We start from the raw sequence: 24171 nt of genomic DNA on the forward strand, positions 1-24171 counted from the left end.
GACAAACTGTTGCAGTAGTACATTGAAGCAAATAAGTTCAAAGGGGCGTAACTCCTAGAAATAAAATTGAATCGTAATTTCCCGTCGATATGCACAACTACATAGTATGTCCTTATTATCTGAAAAGGTTTCGTGAAATTCTGTTGTGTGGTTTGAGAAGAGTTGCGATGACAAACTGTTGCAGTAGTACATTAAAATAAATTAAAGAACCTTAGTGAGCACGCTCACATACCCCACGTCCCCACATTGTCATTGGAGAAATTAAATAAGTATAAGAAAAAAAAATTGTATAAGAAAAAATATTGAATAATAATTTCCTGTCAATATACATAGTATGTCCTTATTATCTATAAAATTTCATGAAATTCTGTTGCGTGTTTTCAGAGGAGTTGAGATGACAAACTGTTGCAGAAGTACATTGAAGCAAATAAGTTCAAAGGGGCGTAACTCCTAGAAATAAAATTGAATCGTAATTTCCCGTCGATATGCACAACTACATAGTATGTCCTTATTATCTGAAAAGGTTTCATGAAATTCTGTTGTGTAGTTTCGGAGGAGTTGCGATGACAAACTGTTGCAGTAGTACATTGAAGCAAATAAGTTCAAAGGGGCGTAACTCCTAGAAATAAAATTGAATCGTAATTTCCCGTCGATATGCACAACTACATAGTATGTCCTTATTATCTGAAAAGGTTTCGTGAAATTCTGTTGTGTGGTTTGAGAGGAGTTCCGATGACAAACTGTTGCAGTAGTACATTAAAGTAAATAAGTTCAAAGGGGCGTAACTACTAGAAAAAAAATTGAATCGCAATTTCCCGTCGATATGCACAACTACATAGTATCTCCTTATTATTTGAAAAAGTTTCGTGAAATTCTGTTGTGTGGTTTGAGAGGAGTTGCGATGACAAGAAACAGGACTGACGGACAGACTGACGGACTGACGGACAGACGGACGGACTGACGGACGGACGGACGGATGGGGTATAATAAACATATTAGAATACATGTATCAGATAGTCATAAGAGAGATAAAACAAATCATCTAACATTTTAGTAAGTTTTAGTTTTAGGTGATAATTTTTACTTTCTTTTTCTATTTCTTTCCAATTAGTTTTTTTTTTTTGCTTTCTTTTTTAGGATTGAATTAGGTTGTATCAATTTTCAATCATAAAGTTTCTTTATATAATAAGAACCTTAACCCCTAATATCTGTTTCATTTAAGGCTGCATTATTCAATAAAAAAATATTATAGATTTTATAATATTGTATTTGCTTGTCACAAACAGAAAATAGACAAATTTATACAAATAGAAACCCAAAACATACTTTCAGTGGTTGTTGTATGTTTATGTGGTTCATACATGTACGTGTTTCTCTCATTTCTAGTTTTTATTTAGATTAGACTGTTGGTTTTCCCGTGTCACTGTGAATGGTTTTACACTAGTAATTTTTGGGGCCCTTTATACATGTAGCTTGCTGTTCAGGTGAGCCAAGGGTCTGTGTTGAAAGCCGCTGTACCTTGACATATAATGGTTTACTTTTATAAATTGTTATTTGGATGGAGAGTTGTCTCATTGGCACTCATACCACATCTTCCTATATCTATTTATTTACGACAAAGAGTGAAAACTTATAAAATAAAAGAATATAATATTAAAAACATATATCATGTTTCCTGTAATTTAGTCCTTAATGTCTTTAGTTCTAAATGACTTTTTTATAATTATTTTTTTTATATATAAGAACCTCCTTTAACAAATTTAGATAATAATATTGTATATATTTCACCTTTAATAATTTTTGACAGACTAATAAAATTTGGTTATAGCTTTTATTTCAAAAAATTAATAGCTCTTTATTCAAATATAACATGATTTTTCCACTGATTAGAAATTTTTTAACAGCATCAAGGAAAAGTTTTAATAAATTTCTGACATGTCTGGGACGAAAGAAATATTTTGCAATGTATACTATAAATTGGGCGATGGTTTACTCAAATGGATAGTTTAATTTATATTCAAATTGAAAATTTCAAACTATTCATTATCAGAGCATGAAGATCTTTTTCTATCAAAATGGATAGTTATACAGTCCAGTGATCGGGAAGGATGTGCGCCCTGCGCCTATAGCGCATATTGACAAGAAATGGCGCATGCAGTGACAAATGTAAGTGCCCACGTGGCGCACGATATTTTTCACTTCGTTTCGAAATGTTTAGATATCGTCAAATGAATTTCCGATCGTGTTCTGTGCCGCCATGTGTGTGTACACAACTGTGTAATGTTCCTCCAATAATAGGAGCACCTATATATTTTTGGGACGTCTCGGGTGTTACCCTATCATAATAGAACCATGCGATTTTTAACGTCTTGGGTGTTTTCCTATTGTAATAATAGAACCTTGCGGTCTAACTGATAACCCGAAAAACGTAATTAACCATCATTCATGATATATTTGTATGCCCTCCTGGGGCGGTATCAGGTCCGTTCGCACCAATATATATTTTCCCACACCCTACACGTTCGCACCCAAGGTCCATTCGCACTCTACACGTTCGTGCCCAATTTTAATCAAATTCCAGTTGAATAATTGGAAAATCATGATTGTTGTTTTAAATTGCTTTGGTGTAAATACTGAATGTATTTAGCTTGGTATGAGTAAAACATTGAAGATTTTAAATAAAAAACACAAAAGATAATTGTTTATAACAGCTTGGTCCCTTTGATCTGAAACAATGAAACAATAAAATATAGCAATACACTATTATAACCAAAACATGATAAAATTTATTCAGCACACAAAAAAAAAACGTAGTCAGAATCTCATTTTATTTTGAAACAAGTCAATGAAACAAATTTATAGCAATACACTAACCAAACCATGATTAAGAGTTATGCAACACAAAATAAAACGTTGACAGAAACCCACTTTATTTACAAATTGTTATATTTAACAATACACTATCAAAAAAATGATTAGAATTTATTCAACAACAAAAAAAAATGCTTTATTTTGAAACAATGACAACAAATATACTTACATGACTTATAAGAATACACTTGCCAAAACTTGATGACAAAGTTATTAAACACAAAACCAGTTAAAATTGGGCGCAAACATGTAGGGTGCGAAAGTGAAAGGGGCGAACATGAGCAGGTGCGCACGTGAATCAATGGGCGCGAACAGACCCAGATTCTACTGGGGCCCTAATTTGGTGAATAAAAATATTCTATTCTATTCTATTTGTTTATAAACAACTTTAAATTTGTGAAATTTGGCTAGTACAGACGAGATTTAACTGTAATAATAATCTCATTTAGTTTAGCTTGCTATTATTTCGATTAAAGAACCCCAAGACTTTTTAGGAATATAGTTTTTGTCTCCATAAAAGACGCCTAACTGTCCTTGTCATTTTTTGGTCTTTGGCTTGTTTTTTACATTTTGTAAACATGACTTCAGCGATTTGTTGTTATGTTCTATGAATTAATGGTACTCTTTACTGTTATTCTTGTCACCGTGATGAAGTTATAATAATACAAGAAGTGCAGAGGAAATGCCTGAAATATCCTCTGATACGGAATGTCTAGAATAAGTATGGTATCGACGAAGACCTAAATTTTATGTACAAAAAGAAAACATAAACATGAACAAGGCAACAGTACCAGTTTAAACATTGTAAATAAAGGTTGACTTAAAATTTTGTTGGGGTTGGAAAAAGTTATTGTATATTCATTGAAATTGAAATTATAAAATCACAGGAACAATATCCATGATTTTATTTAAAATCACAAAGGTAAGTATCAACACCTCTTTGCCAAAATATACTGATAATTTTTTTTGTACAGAAGTCAATTAAAATGGCCCACTCATTTGACAACATGGCCCATTATGGCCCATTGAATTTAGTTTTGAGGGGCCCTGGGCCCATAGTGAAAAAAAACCTTCCAGATCAGTGACAGTCAAATTAACATTTTTAAACTATCCATTATCAGAGCATGAATATGTTTTTCTATCAACTTTTCAATACAAGTTTAAACTGCACTGAGCTGCACTGTACATGTGAGGTATGGGTAACAAGATTTGAATCTCTAAATATGGTTGAATAATCCACCCTACCCAATTTTAATATTCATCAGGTTTTTTATTTAAACTGCATGATTTCAAAATATAAAGTTTTTACAACTTGACATGTCTCATGTGGGGGTTCTGATTTTGGATCCTGTTTATTGTTTTGTCAGATTCCTGTATCCTGCTTACACTATGTACATGCACAAGCAATTCTCGTTTTTTTGTTATTTTCCTTGTCCCGCTAGACTTTATTTCACGCTTTCAAGGCACAATAATTTGACTTTCATGTGTCGGCTTACTAAAAAATTGGCAATCTCGTGCCACGCTTAGACCCCAATGAGACCCACTTGACATGCTTAATAGAATTATCGTCAGAAATTCACAATTCTTGTCCATATAATGGGGAATCAATGAAGCATATGACTGGAGCGGGCAGTCAGTAACAGTTGGAGTTCCCTATAAGTAAATTTCTGGATCCGCCACTGGTCTATCAGACTCATTCACAAATATAATAACTTGTCTCTCATTTCCATTCATTATATTTTATCTCCCACATAACATTCCATGACTCCTTGCAGTTGACATTCCATAAAAAAAAGTTGCAAAGTAAACGAAAGATAATCTATAAATGGCAGAAATGTATAACCTTACCAGTATACTATGTGAATCTTTACTGTCATGTTGATTGCTGACAAATGAAACGTCTATCCAGGATACAAAAATATTTTTACAGATCAGAGTGCTTGGCTGGTTTCTTTTTTCAACACTTTCTGATTCAACTAAAGAAACGAGCAGAGGCAACCGAATGGTGAAATTTTTCTGGAACGACTATAAGGAAGTATTCCCTGTATGGAAAGAGTAGTTATTGTGCCAAATGAATATTTCTATGAAATTGATTTTCTCTCCTACATATCAAGAAATTGATATAAACTGAATTGCTTAGCAGGTTATCTGGTTATTCATCAAAATAATCTGATTCCCTTTCGGATTCTTTTGGGAGTTTTCATTACTCCGTGACGAATGCGATTTGGCGCTTGTTTTCGCGGTGTTTACAAAACTGCGGACAATGAATGAGACTGAAATTTACAGTATTACTGATCTGAACTCCCCTCCAGCTAAATTACAGAGGTATTTGTGCATGTACAATTAGTAAAATTCATTTTTTATGACACACATATGTCTGTAACATTTACTTTTTAATATTTTGGCTTTTTTGCTTTGTAAAAATATTTGCAAGAAAGAAAAGGGTGAGGCTGTGTTTTTAGGCATTTTTTTTTTAATTCTCCAAAATATGAACATTAATAATTTACTTTGCTCTTCAACAAAGTAGAGTTGAACCTCATAAAAAAAAATATAATTCTTTTTCTAGCATGTAACGTTGTCTTTTTGTTGAGGTAAATTTCAGTCTGGTCCTCACAGCTGGTATAGTCTAGTCCAAATAATTATGCCGTTTTAGTATGGCTTTTTGATATTATTTTTTTTTGGACGCCTTCCTTCAACGTAGAAAGGCGTGACAGCAAAATTAAAAATACCCTTTCTAGACGGCACAATTCCCATCTTTGAAGGCTATTTTAAATTTTTGCTTTGATGCATTCCTGTCGATGTAAGGTGTCAAACAAAAAAATATAATAGCCTATCAAGACGTCATGTCAGGTGCATGACAGTAAAAAGTACACTTTCTTTCAGACATTAATAAAAGAATGGATTGATTTTGACAAATCATGTTAAATTTTTTCCATAAATGATGGTGACGATAATTATTTGAGACATTTCATGAAACACAATGAGCTCATTTTGACGATTCACAGTAAATGTATGTATTTGGCCTAATTTATATTATTTTACATTGTATTTATATTTTCAAAACAGGAGAGAAGATGGTAATAGCCACTACCAGTTTATACCACTGCCTTTACCAGATCAGATCTTCATCTTCACACTGGGAGATTGGACAAAATCACAGCAATGTATAGAGGCTACCATTACCTATAAAGATGAACCACTACAGCTTGGCAAAATAACCAGAAACCAAAGGTATGTATATGGATTCATTGTAACTAGTCAGATACAAAATTCAGGGATTTATTAAAATGACAAACACAAAATAATAAATGTGGACCTAAACACAAATTTCCTGTAGGATTGATTGTATGTTGAGTTAAGAATTTGAGAACCAAAGATACATTGTATCAAGAAATTTATTAGTTCAACATATTTACATGTACTTACAGCTATCACTTAATTTGTGGTCAACCTCAAGCTCTAATGTGAAAAATTAATGGATAGTTGCAGTCTTCACGCTGAGTGGCAGCCGAAGCAGCCCAGGCTTGTAAAATTGCTCTCGGGCCTGTATAATCATATATATAGGCCAACAGAATCTCACTAAAATCTTTCAAAAATTGAGCACCGGGCCTGTGGATTTAACAGTTCATTGTGAAGACTGTTAAAGTTGATTTTTTCACTCTTGTTTACATATTAAGCTTCTAGGAAAGCAGTCTTCACGATGAACTGTTAATTCTACAGGCTGGAGCTCAATTTTTATTTGTTTTAGTTAGATTCTGTTAGCCTGTAGATATGATTTTTACAGGTTGAAGAGCAATTTTACAAGCCTGGGCTGTCGTTCAGTGCAAAGACTAGGAAAGTACTTTTTCCCTCTGAAAACCAACCAAGCATATGGCTCAATATCTTTAATTGTTTTTACATAGGCGGGCGGTAATGGTAACGTTTTTTCCTGTAGCTCAGTCCATATCGTAAACTTGGATATGTATGATAGCTCGTTTCGAAGCTGTGACATTTTCACATATGTGGTTAAATTTTCGGGGTACGAAGTGAGATTACTTTTTCCATAAATTAGCAAACCCCAAACATCCTTTTGTGATGCAGCTCCTTGTGGTAAAATATCCCCTTTTTAACACAATAAGTTCTTTGAAAATTTAATACTTTGAACACATTCAATAGCTCCATAGTTTTTACACATTTATTCTATGTTCCTCTACTTTCCTAAATCACCACAAATAATTAAGTTCAGTCATTTGTTAAAAATAGAAACATGTCCAATATCACTACACAGAGATTTTTTCTTTACACGTGACTTTTGAGTTCCTCATTTCGAGGTGCATTAGGGATGTTGTCCCATATAACAGACAGGTCAATTGTAAATTACATTGCTTTTATAATGCAAGTGTTATCTCCCTTTTGGTATTTTGTAAGATATACTTCTGGTTACTTTTGTTTGATTGATTTCTACTTTTAATACATTTGTTGTAAATTGATTGTAATTTATTATAATTACTGATGAAGCTAAGAATACACGCAAGGGGATTCATTTATAAAAAAAAGTCTCCCCTCAAAATTTCACAGTGAAATCACAAAGGTAGGTGATACATTTGTACATGTAAGCTCGTTTAAAAATATCTGTTCAATCCTTAGGTAGTTAAAAATGCTGTACAAAAAGTTTATAAGTGTACATGTTTTCTTATAGATGTTTGTGTTGGGAAAGGAGAATGATGAAGAAAGGCAGCAGTAATGTATTCTCATCAGAACAGAATGGTCTAGCTAAATTAGTGTTGGAAGTGCAGAATCGACAGACAAGTTTAGAATCAGCAGATGATTCTATCATAAAACAGGAAGAAAATGAAGATACTCCAAAAGTTAATGTAATTATTTTTTGTTGTCGTATTTACATTATACATGTTTCAGAAGGTAAAAAGGGGAGGGGGCAGGGAGGATTTAAGGTACAAGTACATGATAGGTGCTTGCAGCACTGTAAATATGTAAATTTGTGTTCAATGATTATTTTTGCTTATTGCACAATCATTTGAAATGTGCAAATTGATTGTTTGTAGAAATCAATTTATGAACAGGGCATACACAAATACTTTGATGTGCAAATGCAACACTGTTTTGTAAAATTTTAATGCATTAAAATTTCAAATTATCAACAATTACAGTTTGTTCAATATGCGTATGATATTTTTTTAACTGCTTTTTAAAGATTTTTTTATTTTATTTTAAAAGGTTACTCATAACACTGATGAAAACAGCAAACCGGTGAAACAAAAACGTAGATCAAGTCTGACAAAATCTGACCAAACACCAACAGGACCATCATCAAAGAAGCCAAAAACAAGAACAAGAAATCTAAAAACCAAGTTAAACAGTTCAATTTCTGAAGTCAATATGGAAGAGAAGGAAAATATTTCACTGACCAGAATACCTTCTCCACTTAAACTGAGTCTTTCTCCGAACAGTAAACCAGTTATTACCAGTAAACCAACACTGGCAACTTGTAAAGATGTTACTAGTCGAGGTAAAAATGTATAAATTTATCTGAGAAAATCAAGTAGTGTTTGTCAAGCACTTGTAATTCAAATGACATTTTAACTTCATAGGGAAGGGGCTGAGGAGGTGATGGGATATCAAATTTTAAAATACATATTAACTTTTAAAAATTTTGCTACAAGATTTTACACTGATACAGTGAAGCCATATTTAATTCCATACAAATAAAGAAAAAAATACATTATATCAAAATTGAGAAAGGTTTTTAAAAAGATTTCTATTAAATTTAGTATATATCTTGAAAGAAAATAAAAAGTGAAATATGAATTTATACTCCTGTTTGTTTTTAGTTCAACATTCATTGAAAACACTTCAGAGAATGTGGACAACACAGTTAACTTATCTATTTTCTATATTTTAGCACCGCACCCCAGTAGTAGATGGGGCCACAGTTTCTGTATGGTACATGACAACATGGGTGTATTAATTGGTGGACAAGGAGAACGACAGCAAACCAGCAAAGATTCAGTGTGGTCTTTAGATCCAGGTATAGTGAAGCTAATTACTAACTCAGGGACTAAACTTAATGGTCGCCCAATGTGACCAGATTTTCGGCTGGGAGAATATATTTTTCATCCTGATCGCCCAGCTGGCGACAATTAATATTTTGCATTGAATCCCATGTCTATCCTAACCCTATATTCCCCCACGATAGAAATGATAAACGTATAAAAACTGTTCCCAAACTGATACCTGATTGTCTAATTAAGGCAGGAATATAGAATAGAGGATTTCCAGTAACCAGTAAGGTCATTTTAATAAGCAAAACCCAGTCGGACACTACATTTCTGATGCGAAATCAAGATTTGATACCCCCTCTCTAAACACGTTTTCTTATAGATCTCTTTTTTAAAGCTTCTACGATTAATTCATTATTTTTTTAAGTGTTTTCTTTACGCTTTTGAAACCGAAATGCTTCAAAGATACATCCCAGTTGTTTGGGAGTTATTACAAGTCCGATTTTGACAAATACTTGTAAACACAACTTGTTCTTCAATGAAAAAACGAAATGCAAAATCTCATAAATACACATCTTTATATCTAGTGAAAATTACTTGAATGATATTTTTGATCAACACCTATAAGAAGATGGCTTGGATTTAAAGTAACATTTAATGATTTATGGAAACAGCCCTGTTGTCAACAGGAAGTTCTAATTGAAGGGAGACAATTTTGGTGGGAAATCTTCTAAAATCAAATCTTATGATATATTTCTGATGGCAATATTTCAAATATTATGAAGTTATCACATATAATCTTTTCCAGACTTGAAAAATTCACATAGGATTACATAAGGCTTTATTAGTACATTTGTATATGAAAAGTTAATTTAAGTTTTATTGTATTAGTATAGAAATTAGTTTGGCCTCTAAAATTTCAAGTGCATGTGGGCCCTGAAAAAATATTTTAGGGGCCTAGCTGGCTCCTGGAGAAAAAGAGTTAAATTTAGTCCCTGCTAATTACTACATTATTAACCTATTCAACCCTATACATGGCATATGCCGCGATGACGTACACCGTTCCCCACTGCTATTCACAGCATATGCGGCGATGACAAAGGGTTTTTCAAGGTCTCATTTGCGCTTGAAATCCCAACATTTTTCATGCAATAACTTTCTCTTTATCTCATATAATAAAAAAGATACAGCAGTCTGAAAAAGAATATACTGTTCTGATGAATGAACACAAAAAAAATGCAGCAGCAGCAACCATTTTTCTAGTTTTTTGTGTAGCATTGAAAGGGTTAAGAAAAAATCCATTTCATTGCACTCTTAGGCCTAAAATAAAATTTCATTTGTTTGGCATTGCCGCCCGACCCACTGAAAAACTTGCCGCCCAAATAATTTTATTTGCGTTTCAGAAATTTATTTTTTTTTATTTAAAAAAAATCGAACTTGTGCCGGAATTTGATCGTATCCGCCGAGTTTGTTCCTGGCTTTACTTATTTCAAATCACGATCTTTAAAGCGCTTGCCTTACACTGTATTGGGAGCAAACATTTAAATGACATGGAATAGAAAAAGTCTGCCAAAAGTAATGTCAAAGAGGCCGACAGGGGAAAGCATCTCCCTATGCTGCAATGCATTGGTTAAGGCCAATAAGGGAGATGGATTTAATCAAAAATCAAATTTTCAGCTATTCTTTGAAAGAAACGTTCTGAGACACCTTGTAGAGGACTCAAATTTTATCTTTTGTAAAGCAGAAACAGATGATGTCTGCTCGACTTTGTCGCTTCATGAGATAGAAGTTTTTCACCGGGACATCACAGAACAAATATGCGTGGCTCTTAAATTTGTTGAATATGCGTGGCTCTTACATTTGTTGAACTTATTAAATATTTGAAATTTATCATTGACAAATCTTCCCTTGAACCAGAGAACAATGTATCTACTATAGTCAGAACCACAATGATGCATTCAAGATAATTATGGCTGTAATCACCAAATCTTAAAGGGAAATTCCGCGATTTTTTACTTATCATCTAATTATGTTCATCTTAACATAAAAAACACATTTGCAAAGTTTTAAATTTATATTCCTTCTAATAACGGAGAAAATCAAGTATTTGTAACTTTTTTGGTTGAATTCTCGAGTGGGTCGTGACGTATTAGCCCGATTTATTGAATTCTGGGAAAAAATAAAATCTGTTTAACTCTTATAGCTTATCGACAATATACGTAATTAAAAGCGCACAGCTGACGAATGGTCGAAGTTATAAACCACAATATAAGAATGAACGAAAGTGAATATGCATATATATACCGTTTTGTATTGATTGAATTAAACTCCTATAAAATTATCTCTAGTAAATGTTTTTGAATAAATTTAATTAATTATTGTTGAGATTTTTTTCATAAAATATTTATTGAACATTTTTACTGATATTGAACTGAAAATATTTCAGTTCTATTTACCGTTATTGTTTTGATAATCATTTCAATGCAACTAATGTGTGAGCAGAGTGTGTATATTATTTTGTAAAGGTCACTGTATATTTCTCGGCTTGAGGTCAATTCGTTTACCTTGTAGCTATTTAGCTGCAGGTGTGAGTTCAAGCGTACACAGGTATAAATGTTGTTATTTGGAAAGGATAAATAGAAAGGATTAGAGTATATGCTGTCATGATGTTAATACACTAAGATTAAATACACGATGAGAATAAAGATACAATAATTAAATTGTGTAAATTAATTGAAAATAAAATTCAGATTCGTAATTCCGAAAGTGTATAAAAGTAAAAGGAAACAATTTTTGATTACTTTCTTAGCGGCAATTGGCGTAAAGATTCAAATATGAAGCAAAAAATAGTAGTTTTAATCTTTAATAAAAACTAAATGCAATATTACCCAATTTGATATACCATTGTACATCTGTTTGATATCATTGACTTTACCGGAATTTCTTAACTTGTATTCAAATCTGGCTGTGTTTAAATGCTAATAAAACTATTGCAATTTTAAAGTTTTTAATTGACAAAAAAATACAACATACAACATGCATAATTTTTTTTTAGTTTCTTTTTAACATTTTATTCTACATAATTAAATTCATTTGACAATCATTTACACGAACTTTTTGTGAAAAGAATACTAATTATCTAAGCTAAGGCATTATATCTTTTGAGGATTTTTGAGGATTTTTTTTAAAATTCTATGATAATAGTTGTGCAATGTTGAACATGATAGCCGTCATTAATCCAAATAAGTAATACAGTAGTTGTAATAAAAGTTATACTTTAGTCATGCATTACAGATATTGACGAATTTATAATAGTTTGTTCATACATCGTTGTTCATGAAACAATCATTATTAGTATACATGTAAGTTTCCTGACGTATAAGAGCCATTGAGGATGAGCTCCAGAGAAATCAGACTAGTTGCGTTTCGTTCGTTTGTTTGTTGGGAAAGGAGAGGAAATGCAACCGCTTGTACAGATAAACGACAGAATTACCATACAAGCATTTATATTCAACACAATCAGAAAGAGTTCCCATCGTTAGACGGGGAATATGAAGGCTTCCAAGAATGAACAAGTGACATGTCTAACTCTGAACAGTTAGAGAACAGACTATCGACATCGAACGCTTGTTCTTGATATTTGAAACTGTATGCATATATATACGTATACGTTTATGATATAGTGATGAGTTCTGACAAAAACTAAATTCCTTCATGGTTATATCTTGCCATACGTTTATATTGGTTTGTAAGGTGATTACTCAAAATCGTTATTTGAAAATCCTGTTTGTGAGATGTAGATTCATTTCAATACAGAAATTTCGTCTATATATTTCACAAGTGTATAACACGGAGAAGCTCTGAAGGTTCATTACTCCCATTTTGTTTGGGTGTGAACCATCGATGTTTACAGCAATATCAAGGAATAAGGTGATGATGGTAGAAAGAACTATGGGCGTCATGTGGCAAATATTACATGCATATCGGACAATGAGTTGTCAATCTGTATGAAAAGTTTTCCAATACAACCATATTATTGAGAAGGAATGTTTACATGCTATACTCTCGTACTAGTATTACAGGGTTCTTGTGGCGTTCACCTTAGACACGCATCGTTTTAACGATGTTTAAAAAAAGACAGAACCAATTTAATGTCATATTTCCCTATTTTTTAAATATAACTAAAATTCTTTTATCTGACAAGAATATCCCTATTTAGCGAACAAGTAATTTATTCTTTTTTCGGTTATTGAATACCAAGAAAGAAAATAAATCCCTAAATTATAATTTGAAACTTTGATACTCAAAAGTTTCCCAGCAAAATATTCACATCCCCTGGGGATAATTAGTGTTCGTCCAGTGGCATATATAACAATTGTGATGACGAATTCCTTCCTTTGTTTGAGAACAATCTTATTGAAATATAAATCTGTGATTTTCCTAGGTCCACAGCTTCAATGAACCAAAGCAAAAGTTATACATCGACCTGTATTTAAATCAAATTGGTTCTCTTCTTCTTTTGGTATACAACTGTAGTCTATCGACATTCGATGATTACATACTGTTGGCATACGTTGGCTAGTCTATTTACAACACTTTTACCCCTATTTATTCAAAATATATGTTTTTTTCTTATGTTCAATGTATACACGTATATATTTTAAATTGCGCTATAGTTCCGTAACTTTATATCCAGTCGTATAAACGAATCGTCGGCAAGTGCGTACATTTTTTTAAATCAATATTTCTGGTCTGTTCCAATCTGTCCTTCACTATTGACAATGACTATATATTACATTTTCCCAAATTCACCCTTGGAAAAAATATTTAAATAGATTTTAATTTCATCAAATCTTATTTTTTGGGTATTATTTATATATTATGAATTATATTCTTTACACCAGAAATGTTATTTATAAACAAGCGTATGAGTTTAGTAATGACAAGTAAGACAGAGTTGTATATTATACATCTGATAGTTCAAAATGGAAAGTTATAAGTTATAAGTTATCAGCCGTGTACACTGATCAATACCTGCAGAAGTGAAACGATGCATGAACTTGTAAGCCCGACAGGAAATCGCTTGAATACCTGGACGTGTCACCTCACACCCCTCACAATACCTTTGGAAGTAATACCTTTAGCCATGCTGGTGATCAGATAAGGGAAGATCAAAATATATTTGAAAAAAGTTTATTACTTTAAAGAATTATGAACAAATTAGATTTTCGAAAACAATTTTCACGGAACACTTATTTATGATTTCAACTTTGACTTTTCACCTAATTCCAATATCAACAGTTTAAAAACAACAGACCATGGTAATTTAAAAAAAAGTAAGAATATTTTCCGTATCAAGTTAGTTAGTCGTATTAAACAACCGTACGATTGACAAGATATCGACACGCAATTACGACTACATCGGTTACTGTAGTTTTGTTTCTTTGTGGTTTATAGACACATCGTTTTTATTCATCGGGAAAGAAGACAAGATGGCGGATCTCGGAGAATTGATACTCTAAATTTAAAATCGATGGTGATCGCTTATCTAGCGGAATAAAACTTTAATATCTATGAATTTGAACATTTTTATACAGAATGAACATAATATCAATTTTTGATTTTTTTGCGAAGTTTCCCTTTAAAGACCAAAATGGTCCCAGATTTACAGGTTATAGTAGTTTTGTACCAGTAGATGCTAGCCTGGTACAAAACATACATATTTTAAAGACTAGCATCTTGTGTCAATTGAAGTACTTCCCCCCTTTTCTTAATAACATGAATAAGATAATTCTTAAAACATAAAAGATACTGACAGAAACATATTTATAAACGTATCTTGTGTACTAGTGATGAATAAAATCCCCTCCTTTTCCACAATTCTAAGGGCTCATTAATTTATCTGTATTCATGTAATGCATGTCCAGATTTCTGTTAATCAAACAAGCATTACAACCCATAATTTATTTATCTGCAAAAATTGTCTGTCCTGCTGCATATTTCCATTTTGAATTTATCATACGTTTTAAACCTAGCCCTGATAAACCTTGCACTTAAGTATATTAGTATAAACACCATGTCTATTTGTGCCAACCTTTCAAATTTTTAATATTTTGCTATCCTAATTTGGTACAGATCCTTTATCCTCAAAACTTATCAGGGGCAGTAGGCGTGTTTGTATGGTAGTTTGTCACACCTTACATGTATGATTACTAGCCTCTAGGTATTGGTTTGAGCCCTAGTTGGGCAGTTGCAAAATTAAGGTTTGATTTTCATGTCATATGTGGTAAGGTTAGTCAGTTTCCTACCGCAGGTTGGCGTTTTCCTTCAAGTACTACAGTTTAGTACGCCACTAAAACTGACTGCCATGAAATTACCCATATGGTGTAGAAAGTGATGTTTATAAAACCAAGGCAAACAATCAAAGTTTTAAATCTTTGTCCATTTGTACAAGGAGCCGTAGTGGTTGAGCCATTTAACTTATGGTAATTTTACCAAACTGTGACCACAACTTCAAGATGTGACATCAGGCCTCTGTTCAATGGGCAGTCCCACAATAAACATTCAATTTTCATGTCATACATCTTATATGGTTAATTTGTCAGTTTCCTGCCTCAGTTCTGTGTTTTTTTCTGGGTACTTTGATTTACTCTGCCAATAAAACTGACTTTCTTGCATGAAATTATCCATATGATATAGAATGTGACATTGACGGTTGACCCCTTTCAAAGAATCCACCAGCATGTACACACAACAATGCTGCAATGCTTTAGACAACATTGGTCTAGAGACTTCATGATTTACATGTATAAAGCTTTTAAATGTAAAAAAAAAAAAAAAAATCCCTACCTACCTACCCACCTGCTGATAGTGTGGGTCGGCAATGCCAAACAAACAATTTTTTAAGGGTGGCCTTAGTTTGCATCTTATGACTTATCACTCATCTTTATTTTCCATAGGAAGGTTGGGATTGATTTTGGGGATGATGGTCCCAACCGATAACAAAATTCGTGGTCGTGGGTTTGATCCCAGGCCACTAACTAACCTTAGACTTGAAATATGATTTTTGCTGTTTCTCAACATATACAGCATTAAGTGCAAGAGGAAATACTGGTTATCTCGAAGTAGGAATATTGTGTCCTGGTTAGGTTCTCATTTTCCTATGGAATGTTTCTTTCTAAACTGAACCTAGTGTACCTTCCAGACAGGATTTTTAAAGGAGATCATTTGAAATAATATTGAGTTTTTTGCAAGCAACCAGTAAAATCTCATGAAACATTTTTATTGTTCAAAATGTTGCTCAAACCCTCTGGAAATGTCATAGAATACAGGACTTAATCTCATTTATTTCAAACTTTTCTGGGGCATGTCCCCCAAAACAAACTAGCAAAGGTCTTGCTTTTGTTGATTTTATGGGCTGCTGAAGTTAATGGATGACTAGTTATGGAATTTAGTAAGTGTCAAACCCTGAGAAAGAATAAAACTTTTAATGACATTTTACATTACTGATGAATTAAGTTTTGAAAATTCATCAATGATTAATTCAACTGTTTGAAATACTAGAAAAATATATTGTTTTACAGTAACAAGAAAATGGAGAGACCAAGAAATTACCAGTGAGATACCAAACCAAAAACCAGAATATAGAATGGGACATACAGCAACCTATGACCCTACTCTTAGATGTGTATATGTGTATGGTGGATCTAAAAACCTCAAATGGTTCCATGATGTACACATGTTAGATGTAGATGAATTTAAATGGCAGCTCCTAAAGGTAAGATTAACCAGTGTTTACAATTCATTAAAATCTCTTTATACCCAACCTAACTGTGACTTAAGATAGTTGAGCCTTTTTGTTTTACCGTTTTCATATTAAAGTTTTTGGTTGAAGATAGTTCACATCAAAGTGAAACTTGTTTATGTACATGTTCATTGAACTTTGAAAATTATTAAAGTTTTGACAAAAGTTTCACAGATCACTGTTAACATTAGATTATAACAATTCATTCAATCACTGTAATTGACCACATGCTGATAAAAGTGCACACATTAATTTCTGAATTGACAGTCACAGTTTTTGTGTTACTGGTCATGACAATTTGTAATTTTAAAAATACTTATTAACTTATAAATCAATTATGATACATTAAGTAAATACTAAACGAGTAATAGTACAGATACTTTAGAATAATAATTTACCCATTCTTATATTTAAATATATATATATTTACATACATATAAATAATGCTTCGTATTGAAGGTGGCAGGAAAAGCACCTACCAGAGCTTATCATAGTGCTACACTTTATCGTAATGAGTTATGGATATTTGGTGGAGTATATCCCCGACCAGACCCTCAGCCTGATGGTTGCAGTAATGAAGTACACATATTCAGCCCTGTTCTAGAAAACTGGTATGCACCTATAGTCAATGGAGAGAAGCCACTACCACGATCAGGGTAAGATAAGAATAGGCATAGAAGTTATATGGATGATATAATAACGATAAAAAAAAAAACCGCATCCTTGTAATCATTGACATGTTGAACAAAAACATGCCACATTTAAGTTTTTGATGAAGCTGTCATAATCATTCACCACTACAAGAATACATGTCACAAATGCATCTCAGTTTTCGTCTTGCCTTGTCTGAGTCAAAGAGCGAGATATATGTATGCACTTTACGCCGTCAGTGGCTTCAACAACGTATTAGTTTGTTATTTGGACTAGTTCATGTTGAATCACTAGTTGTAACTATTTGGTATGCAGGTGTTTTGGCTTTGGCACATCTAATTTCCATGGAGATTGTGTAGCCCTGTACCTTCAGTTATTGTTCATTGACTTTTGAGTATTTGCATAACTTGTTTAAAAGTATTGATATTTTAATTTTCAACATTTACATTATCAAAATAACAAATGGGAGAGACACAATTATCTCTGTATTAACAGTTTATTTTATTTACAAGTGATAGTGCCAATAACTCCTGTAGTTGATTTATTAACCTTTTATTTATATTTTAGACATTCTGCAACATTAATTGATGACCAGCTAGTCATGTTTGGAGGTTGGGATGCACCATACTGCTACAATGATCTTTATATACTAGACATGAGTAAGTATAATTTGAGCATAATGCATTTGTTTTATTTTAAAAGATTGCTACCAGTACCAGAAAAAAAAACAAATTCTAAGCTTAATTTTATAATTGAAAAGTTTGTGACTGGCATTCACCATTTCAGAATCTAAAGGATTATGGGAAATTACAATTTTTGTATCTGTAAATGAAAAAAATCAGTTGTTGAATTCCATTGTATAGGACATTTGAAAATATTACCCAGAAAGCAGTATATTCTGAAATGACAAATTATATGGATATAAATATTTTCAAACATCTTAAATGTGAGATCTTCTTTCATAAGAAACTTATCAGACAATTTAATGTAAAAAAAAATATTTATAATTTTGTTACTTTTTTCAAGGCACTCAAATATAGTGAAATTGTTAGATTTTTGCGACATGTTTTTGTAGTGCAGTAAGGTATATTGAAATATGCATTTCTTTTTTTAGGTATTGTGGAATGGGCAAAACCAAAAGTAAATGGAACACCTCCATCACCAAGAAGGTAAAGTTCAAAATCAGTTGTACAAATGTTATACTCAGTCGATTGTAAAAAAATTATGAGTCTACTATCATTTTCAAAATATATGTTTTATTAGAAACTAAATTCCATGTTTTGCTTCAAATAGATATAATGTGATGCAAAATTTTAGTTTTTTTATAGTAATTGAAGAACTGCTTGACCAAATCTTCAAATTCTGAAGAGTTTGACATTTATAAATTTTAAGAATTATTTTCCTTTGTCTCCTTAGAATTGTGAATATTTCATAGAGGTCATTATAGAGAGTCTTAAACCATTTATATTTTAACAAGGTTATGAAGCTTGAAATACAGGTACAATGTAGCATTCAATTTAAATATTGGCTTTTGGCATTCACTTTTTAATAAGAATTTTACTGTTATAATAGCTATATGTGAAAACTAATTACCTAATTCTAGTTGTTTGTTTGCCTTAAACCAAAATGTGAAAGTGGAGCCCTTGCTGTTATATCACTTTTCTAGTTTTCATGAATTATTTTCACATATGTACATTTTATCTTCATTATTTACAGTTGGCATGCCTCTTGTGCTTTGAAAGGAAACAGAATAATGATACATGGTGGTTATGATGGTGATCTGGCACTAGATGATTTACATATCTTTACACTTGGTGAGTTATTAATTTGCATATATTCACATGTACTCAGCAGTGTCCTCCCAAGAAATATTGGATAGCATCACATTTGAAATAAAGGATTTTTTTTTCAATGTCATATGATGCTCTATTTCTTTTAAAATATGATGATTTTATTCTATTCACAACTGAGAATACAATTTAAGTATAACAGTTGTTTATGTCTTCATTGAGTAAAATTTACACTTGATGAGTTATTGATTAACACATCTTCACACTTGGTGAGTTATTGATATGAACATCTTATACATTTGGTGAGTAATTGATATGAACATCTTATACATGGTTAGTAATTGATAAAGACATCTTTACACTTGATGAGTAATTGATTTAAATATCTTCACACTTGAGTAATCGAATTAGACATCATTACACTTAGGAATTGATACCATAATAAACCTTAGGTTGTAAGAATATAACCCCAGAAAGAAGACAAGATCAGGAAATTCATTAGCCCCAACATGGTACTAATTTTGCATGTACATGTTGTCTCAAGTGTAAAATTGGATGATACTGGATGATACTGGATATACTTTTAGTATTTATAGATATACAGATCAATCATAATAAACATTTAAACTTTAATTTAAATTGTAAAAAAAAACTGTTAAAATGATAAATGCAAGAGCAATACATTGGCAGTTGATTTTCAAGTAATTTGAAATAAATATTGGATAAAAAAAATAGTAAAAGTGGTAGCAGCCTTTAGAATGGTCTAAGTAGTTACTACTGTAATCAATAGCCAGTCAACACTGAGGTTGTGAGTTTGACGTTGTGAACCACGCTCATGCAGGTGCACTCGACTCCAATCTCAATTGACTAGTATTGTCACTAGGCACTCAAGCTTCCTACACCAATGAAAACTGGTGGCCATGAAATAATCCAAATGCTGTGCTTAAAAGTGGCGTTAAAACATAAAAAAGGAGGGGGGATTTAATCAAATCAAAAGAGGTTTATAAATCTTTGGAAGATTTGATCTTCAGTTATAAGGCTGTGTTATCCACAAAATTAGATATAACATGAAATAATGAAATTAAAGGTATAATATCATCTGACACATAACAAATTTACAATATATGACAATAATAGTTTATTTTTCCATTTTTAGCTACATCGTCCTGGATGAAGATAAAACTGGAACCCAGTCCAATACCTCGAGCTGGTCACCAGGCCATATGTCTGCCGTACAATCATGAGAATGAAGAACAGGATGAGGTGTTGATATTTGGAGGAGGAAACAATGACGGGAACTTCTTCCATGATCTGTTGTCAGCCAACATTCCATTCAATCCTATAGAAGATCAGTCAGTCCTAACCGATGCCATTCAGAATTCATAAAGTAACTGTATTTATTGTGTCTATACAGTAATATCATGTTTTATCCATTTGTATATAAAGAAATTATATGTATGAATCAGATGCTGTATTATTTTAACCTTAGATATTATTATTGAAATTAATCAGGAGTGGTTATTAGGCTATGCAATAAAGTTATATGTTAAAAATAGCTGATACTAAGCAAAATCAAATTGAATTTACAATAAATTTTGTTATCGATTGTATGATTTTGGTTTTCAGAGAATGAAATTATGACATTGTTCTTTCATAACTTTATGTGTCAATGTTTTGGTATAAGTGGTGTTAGTTAAAGGAACACCATGCCGTCACATGTTTTGTACATGTTTATCTTTATAAGTACAGATGACACTGGACCTCAAATAGAAAAGTTGATGATTGATGACAAAGATTTCAGAGAGTTAAAAATTTAATTTAAACTATGAATAGATTTTAGAATCATTATCATGAATTTGAAAATATTGTATAATTATTTATTTTGAAGTGATTTGATCTTCTTGAACCTATTATGTTGAAATATTAATAACATCATCATTATTTAAACCATATGATCTTATGATCTGTCATCCTTGTTAGTATATTTCAGTAGTAATAAAATTTGTTAAACATTTCTCGTCTTTATTGATATCTGACCTGAGGTCAAGTAAAACAATTTATAGAATCTGCCATCTGGTGTTAAATTATTGAGTGTTGTGAGATTGAACTACTTTTGTGTTTGACTACAATTTTAATTGACTACAATTACTGTTTTTTTTCTGCAGAAAGTTAGTGGTTCTCTCTAGGTACTCTAGCTACCTCCACCAATAAATATTGGCTGTCATATAATAGCCAAGGGTGCTGAAACTGAAGTTAAGCACTAACAAACAATTTGTTTTAACTGATGTATTGTTGTGTTTCCATTTGATTTCTTCAATTTTGAAAGCTCAATGAATGGAAAATCATCTATTTAACAGGGTACATACAATATAATATCTAGTTTATGGAGAATACCATGCTCTCTTTACATTAAAGAACTTTTCACAGCTACTCTGATCGGTCCATCGGTGACCTGATCCATGTAAAATTTATTCACCTATGCAACATACCATATTTTAGAGTTGTCCTATCTAAGATTGCCATTAGCAAGAATGCTGAGAGTAGGGGAAAACACCATCAATGATTCAATGCAGACCATATTTATTGAATTAACTGTTAACTATGATTTAACCTGTATGTCTTTAAAATATTTGCCTCTTGGTGTATATAAACATCAATCTAATCCTGTGCTATAGTATAAACATGATAAAGTAGCAGGATAATTTGTCTTTCACCTGTCTGTCTGTCACTTATTTAAACTTAGTTTTAGAATGATAACTGGAGAACCTCCTTTATTTTTATACCCCACGCAACGGGTTGCGGAGGGTATAATGTTTTTGACCCGTCCGTCCGTCCGTCCGTCCGTCCGTCAGTCCTGTTTCTTGTCATCGCAACTCCTCTCAAACCACACAATAGAATTTCACGAAACCTTTCAGATAATAAGGACATACTATGTAGTTGTGCATATCGACGGGAAATTGCGATTCAATTTTTTTTCTAGGAGTTACGCCCCTTTAAACTTATTTACTTTAATGTACTACTGCAACAGTTTGTCATCGCAACTCCTCTCAAACCACACAACAGAATTTCACGAAACCTTTTCAGATAATAAGGACATACTATGTAGTTGTGCATATCGACGGGAAATTGCGATTCAATTTTTTTTCTAGGAGTTATGCCCCTTTGAACTTATTTACTTTAATGTACTACTGCAACAGTTTGTCATCGCAACTCCTCTCAAACCACACAACAGAATTTCACGAAACCTTTTCAGATAATAAGGACATACTATGTTGTTGTGCATGTCGACGGGAAATTGCGATTCAATTTTTTTTCTAGGAGTTACGCCCCTTTGAACTTATTTACTTCAATGTACTACTGCAACAGTTTGTCATCGCAACTCCTCTCAAACCACACACCAGAATTTCACGAAACCTTTTCAGATAATAAGGACATTACTATGTAGTTGTGCTTATCGACGGGAAATTGCGATTCAATTTTTTTCTAGGAGTTACGCCCCTTTGAACTTATTTACTTTAATGTACTACTGCAACAGTTTGTCATCGCAACTCCTCTCAAACCACACAACAGAATTTCACGAAACCTTTTCAGATAATAAGGACATACTATGTAGTTGTGCATATCGACGGGAAATTGCGATTCAATTTTTTTTCTAGGAGTTACGCCCCTTTGAACTTATTTACTTTAATGTACTACTGCAACAGTTTGTCATCGCAACTCCTCTCAAACCACACAACAGAATTTCACGAAACCTTTTCAGATAATAAGGACATACTATGTAGATGTGCATATCAACAGGAAATTACGATTCAATTTTTTTTGTAGGAGTTATGCCCCTTTGAACTTATTTGCTTCAATGTACTTCTGCAACAGTTTGTCATCTCAACTCCTCTGAAAACACACAACAGAATTTCATGAAATTTTGTAGATAATAAGGACATACTAAGTAGATGTGTATATTGACAGGAAATTATTATTCAGTATTTTTTCTTATACAATTTTTTTTTCTTATACTTATTTAATTTCTCCAATGACAATGTGGGGACGTGGGGTATGTGAGCGTGCTCACTAAGGTTCTTTAATTGGATTTTAATTAAACTTGGATATATATTCACATGTAATTAGAGTAAGACCCTATCTGAAAATGGGTTAAACACAATGACATGGATACTAAAAAGACCCAAATCTCTACAGATGAGGTGTTTAAGGATAATTACTATGAGGTTACAACCAACTTGGATATATAGTCACATTATATGTTAAAGATCCATGATGGTAAAATTTTAACCAAGGTCACATCAATTTGATAATCCATTAACAATTTTTTAATTGATGCCAAATTGTTCAAGTTTTAACAGTTTACGTAGCATTCAGATCTGTTACTGTATAGTGGGTTATTTTCACGGGGTGAAAACTATCGCTTATTTTTGGAGATAAAACAAAATCAACAAAAGAAATTCCACTAATTTAAAAGTGTACATTCAAAGGTATTGTCAGATAAAAGTTTTCAATTCGCCAAAATAATAACTGCCGAAATATTTTGTATACCTTATTCAATGAAAATCGCGAAATTTTAAATCTGCGGAAATAACCCGCTATACTGTTTGTCCTATTGAGGCTGTAAGTTTGATCACAAGCATGTGGTAGGTGCATTTAACTTCAATCTTAATCAACTAGGATTGTTAGTTATTCTACCAAAGGTCCATGATCTCTCCAGGCATTGTTACATCTTCAACTTATAAAAACTGACAGAGCCAACAATCCTGAAAAGTGGCGTGAAACACAAACAATCTTTATTAGGGTCATAATTTTCATTTTTCATTATCTATTTTTACGTTGTCTAGTAAACATAAGATGAAGGCAAATATGGAGAAATTATTGACTATATCTTATTAATCTTTACACGATCTGTGTAAAGATATAGTCAATAATTGTTGCAAGGTCGTGGCAGATGTTTATATACCTGACCTTGACCTGGATTTCCATAATAAGATTCAGTTCTCAATGTACATGATGTAATATGTTGAAGTTGAGGTTCATAGTAAAAAAGAAATTCTTC

General features: G+C 32.3%; 2 protein-coding genes across 3 annotated transcripts in view; one reads left to right on the forward strand and one right to left on the reverse strand.

The window, feature by feature from the left end:
- LOC143069688 (uncharacterized) overlaps nucleotides 1–5036 on the reverse strand; it is a 46901-nt gene extending 41865 nt beyond the window's left edge. The window contains exon 1 of one of the 2 annotated variants that reach the window (XR_012976460.1): nucleotides 4720–5036. The gene's annotated coding sequence lies outside the window, so the exon portion shown is untranslated. The remainder of the gene's footprint in view (nucleotides 1–4719) is intronic. The other variant, XM_076244448.1, reaches the window with a different exon arrangement.
- A 30-nt stretch (nucleotides 5037–5066) lies between these two features.
- Nucleotides 5067–21126, forward strand: LOC143069689 (uncharacterized). The gene is made up of 11 exons (XM_076244451.1): nucleotides 5067–5196; nucleotides 5938–6102; nucleotides 7550–7724; nucleotides 8086–8377; nucleotides 8771–8896; nucleotides 16451–16644; nucleotides 17131–17327; nucleotides 17890–17981; nucleotides 18437–18491; nucleotides 19039–19136; nucleotides 20269–21126. Exons 1-11 carry the CDS (start codon nucleotides 5135–5137, stop codon nucleotides 20496–20498), a joined length of 1686 nt encoding a protein of 561 aa, XP_076100566.1. The 5' UTR covers nucleotides 5067–5134; the 3' UTR covers nucleotides 20499–21126.
- The last annotated feature ends 3045 nt before the right edge of the window (nucleotides 21127–24171 follow it).

Source organism: Mytilus galloprovincialis, chromosome 3 (genome assembly GCF_965363235.1).
Source record: "Mytilus galloprovincialis chromosome 3, xbMytGall1.hap1.1, whole genome shotgun sequence".
Lineage (NCBI taxonomy): Eukaryota > Metazoa > Mollusca > Bivalvia > Mytilida > Mytilidae > Mytilus > Mytilus galloprovincialis.